At 38.8% G+C, this 2821-nt stretch overlaps 1 protein-coding gene across 1 annotated transcript; it reads right to left on the reverse strand.

The window, feature by feature from the left end:
* Positions 1-422: 422 nt before the first annotated feature.
* LOC122132694 (interferon-inducible GTPase 5-like) lies at positions 423-1595 on the reverse strand. Its single transcript, XM_042707306.1, has one exon. The coding sequence runs from the start codon at positions 1593-1595 to the stop codon at positions 423-425; it is 1173 nt and encodes a 390-aa protein (XP_042563240.1).
* Between the last annotated feature and the right edge of the window lie 1226 nt (positions 1596-2821).

Here is a 2821-nt window from a genome sequence, read left to right on the forward strand (position 1 = left end):
AAAAACATGCATGTCATAATGATGTTTCACATTCAGCAAAGGTTATAATTCATGACACACACAACACTTTAACAATACACAGAAGTAAGCCCCACCCAGTTTTCACCCACCTACACCTGATTACAATGGAAAGGCAACTTCAGTTCATTCCCAGTTATGGTACATGAATAAATGTCTTATAGAAAAACTTCGCTTACATGTTCTAAAAGTCACCTAAAAAGAGAAAAAGAAAAAAACTAACCTGCCCAAACCAGTAAGTCTTGATAAACATGAGATCAATGACCTCAAAGTTTTTTTCTGCAATTGCCCTGATAAGTTTGGATTCTTCAATCATTGCCAGTAGAATAAGCCTCCATGGAGGAAATGGAAAACAATAAACATGGTGACCATCCACCATTCCACACCATTCAGCCTGCTTTACTCTACTTTAGTCCTGCCATTTCAATCACCCTTTTGGCTACACTATACAGTTCCTTCACCCCTTCTAGGAGCACAGATCGTGTGGTAACAAAAGATATTCCAGCTGCTGCTATGGAGCCAACACCAGGCACAAGGCTGAGCAGTGCCTCAACAACACTTACTACCGTAAGTCTTGCTACTATTTTTGTTGCAAGCGATGATTTATCAGCAATCGCCATGACAAGTGATGATTCTCTAACCATTTGTAGTATTGGCTTGTTTACTCTCTCTGACATCTTTTCAAGTGATCTATCATCTAGACCAAATGAATGGTAGCATTTGATCAAGAAAGGCACTACCATGGCAACATCACATGCTAGTGACAGACCTGGTACTGGGACTGCCGCTATGGCACCTGATGCGATGGCCACAGCCCATGCTGCTTTCTTGAATAAACTGTATTTCCTGTCAAGACACTCATTGGAATAAACTGGCAAACTCATAACCAGAGCATCTCTCTTGTTATCTGGAAGGTCCCTCTCCAGAGTATTTACCAGTTCCTTGAAGTCAAACCTTTCCAGGTCATCTGATGTAATGAGGAAGACAGGAGGGGATCCCTGTGTTCTGAGATTGTCCAGACAGTCCTTCCGTATTTTCTCAAGTGTTGCCTCCTCTATTACATTGTTTTCCTCTTTTGATGCATCGTCTTCCTTTTCTCGTGATACATCATTGTCAATCTTTGTGCGAACAAAGTATAAATTCTTCTTCTTTTTCTTGATTTCTTCTGCCAGCTTGATGTCATTCTCCATGAATCTTCCTGCATTTACTATGATAAAGAAGTCATAGTTTTGGTATTTGACATCTTTCATGTAGGTTTTTGCTTTGAATCTTGGGCTCCCTATGCCTGGCAGGTCCCATAAGATCACATTGGGCATGTTTGGGTGGAGGTACATGGTGGGCTCCATGGTGGTTTCTGTGACTCCAGTGGGTGCAGCTCCTTCATCTTTTTTGTTAAGACCTCTGATGGCATTAACGAAGGAGGACTTTCCTGCCCCAACCACCCCTGTCACAGCAATGTTGAGGGTGATATTATCTAACCTATCAATTTCTTCTCTGGCTTTGGCAATGGCCCTCTCCCAGGTCGGTTCACCAGAATAATTTAGTAAAGCACGGCGATCCTCCTGTTGATCAGCCATGATCTAAAAGGAAAGGGTAACGTCTGATATTACATCATGTTCTGTATTTGCAAAGAAGCTATTTCACATAATCTCTCAAAAACTGCTATCTCGTGTAATCACTGTGTTTTTCAACAGATGTGTGATCTGAAATGTGCATGCAAGGAGTCAATGACTTAGGTCATCATGATTACAGCTCAAAAACTGAACTTGAGTCTCAAGCCTAAAGCTGCGTTAAATGATTTAAAGAAAATTAGCTTTTAGAGTAGATACATCTGGGCTCTGCAGCTAAACTATATCTGTATACTAAAATATAGCATGAACACTGTTTGTGTTGTTTTATCTTTTAAATAGTTTTTCTTTTTAGTTTTGGAAACTTTTTGAACCATGACTACCAAATTAATTATATTCCTACTTACTATTTACAGACACTAGTGTGATCTGTCCCAGTTCAGGTTAATTCAGCTAATATATAATACACATTGTATTTGATGTTAATTGGGGCTTTTGCAGTTATGTCTGTTGTGTATCATTTTCTATTCTCTTCTCCCCTCTGTTCCTTTTCTTTGGGTAGAGGATCAATCTGGAAAGGCGATCATCATTCTAGAGAATTTAGATCACTAAAGAGGTAACGTAAGAAAAGAGAGGCTTGTATTTTGCATAATTGCTGTATTCAGAATACTGCATATTTTCTGCTAAATGTATGGGCTGCTAATACATTAGAAAATGAACGTAACAAAATGGAAAAAACATTTTATCTAGATATTAAGACAGTGTAGCCCTATGGGAATTTTGGGTATAACCTGAAATCATTGTCTAAATGTATGGGCTGATAATACATTAGAACATTCATGTATTACAAAAACAAGGAAATGGTATGAAGTGAAATGATTTTCGTGTACTTACTACTGTTAAGTATAACTGTGCATGTGTGGTTTGGGGTGGGAAGTTTTGTAGTGAACAATGCCTGTGATGCATGTGCACTCAGAGTTCCAGTAAAGTTATATGTTTAATACCTTTCATTGTCGTCTATTCAAGTTAAGAACTACAAGCAATGCTTTTCATGCATTATGTATAAAAAAAAGAAAGGGATTTTTTATCTAGATATTAGGACAGGTTAAAGCCTTTGCGTGACAATGTGTCCTGGCACAGGAGAAAAGGTACGACAGACATGCATGCCTAATGAGGAACAATGTAGTCTTGTCAGATAAACAATGGCTGTAGAATAGAGCACCAGGGGCAGAGTC

The sequence above is a fragment of the Clupea harengus genome, unplaced genomic scaffold, assembly GCF_900700415.2.
Source record: "Clupea harengus unplaced genomic scaffold, Ch_v2.0.2, whole genome shotgun sequence".
Taxonomy (NCBI): Eukaryota; Metazoa; Chordata; class Actinopteri; order Clupeiformes; family Clupeidae; genus Clupea; species Clupea harengus.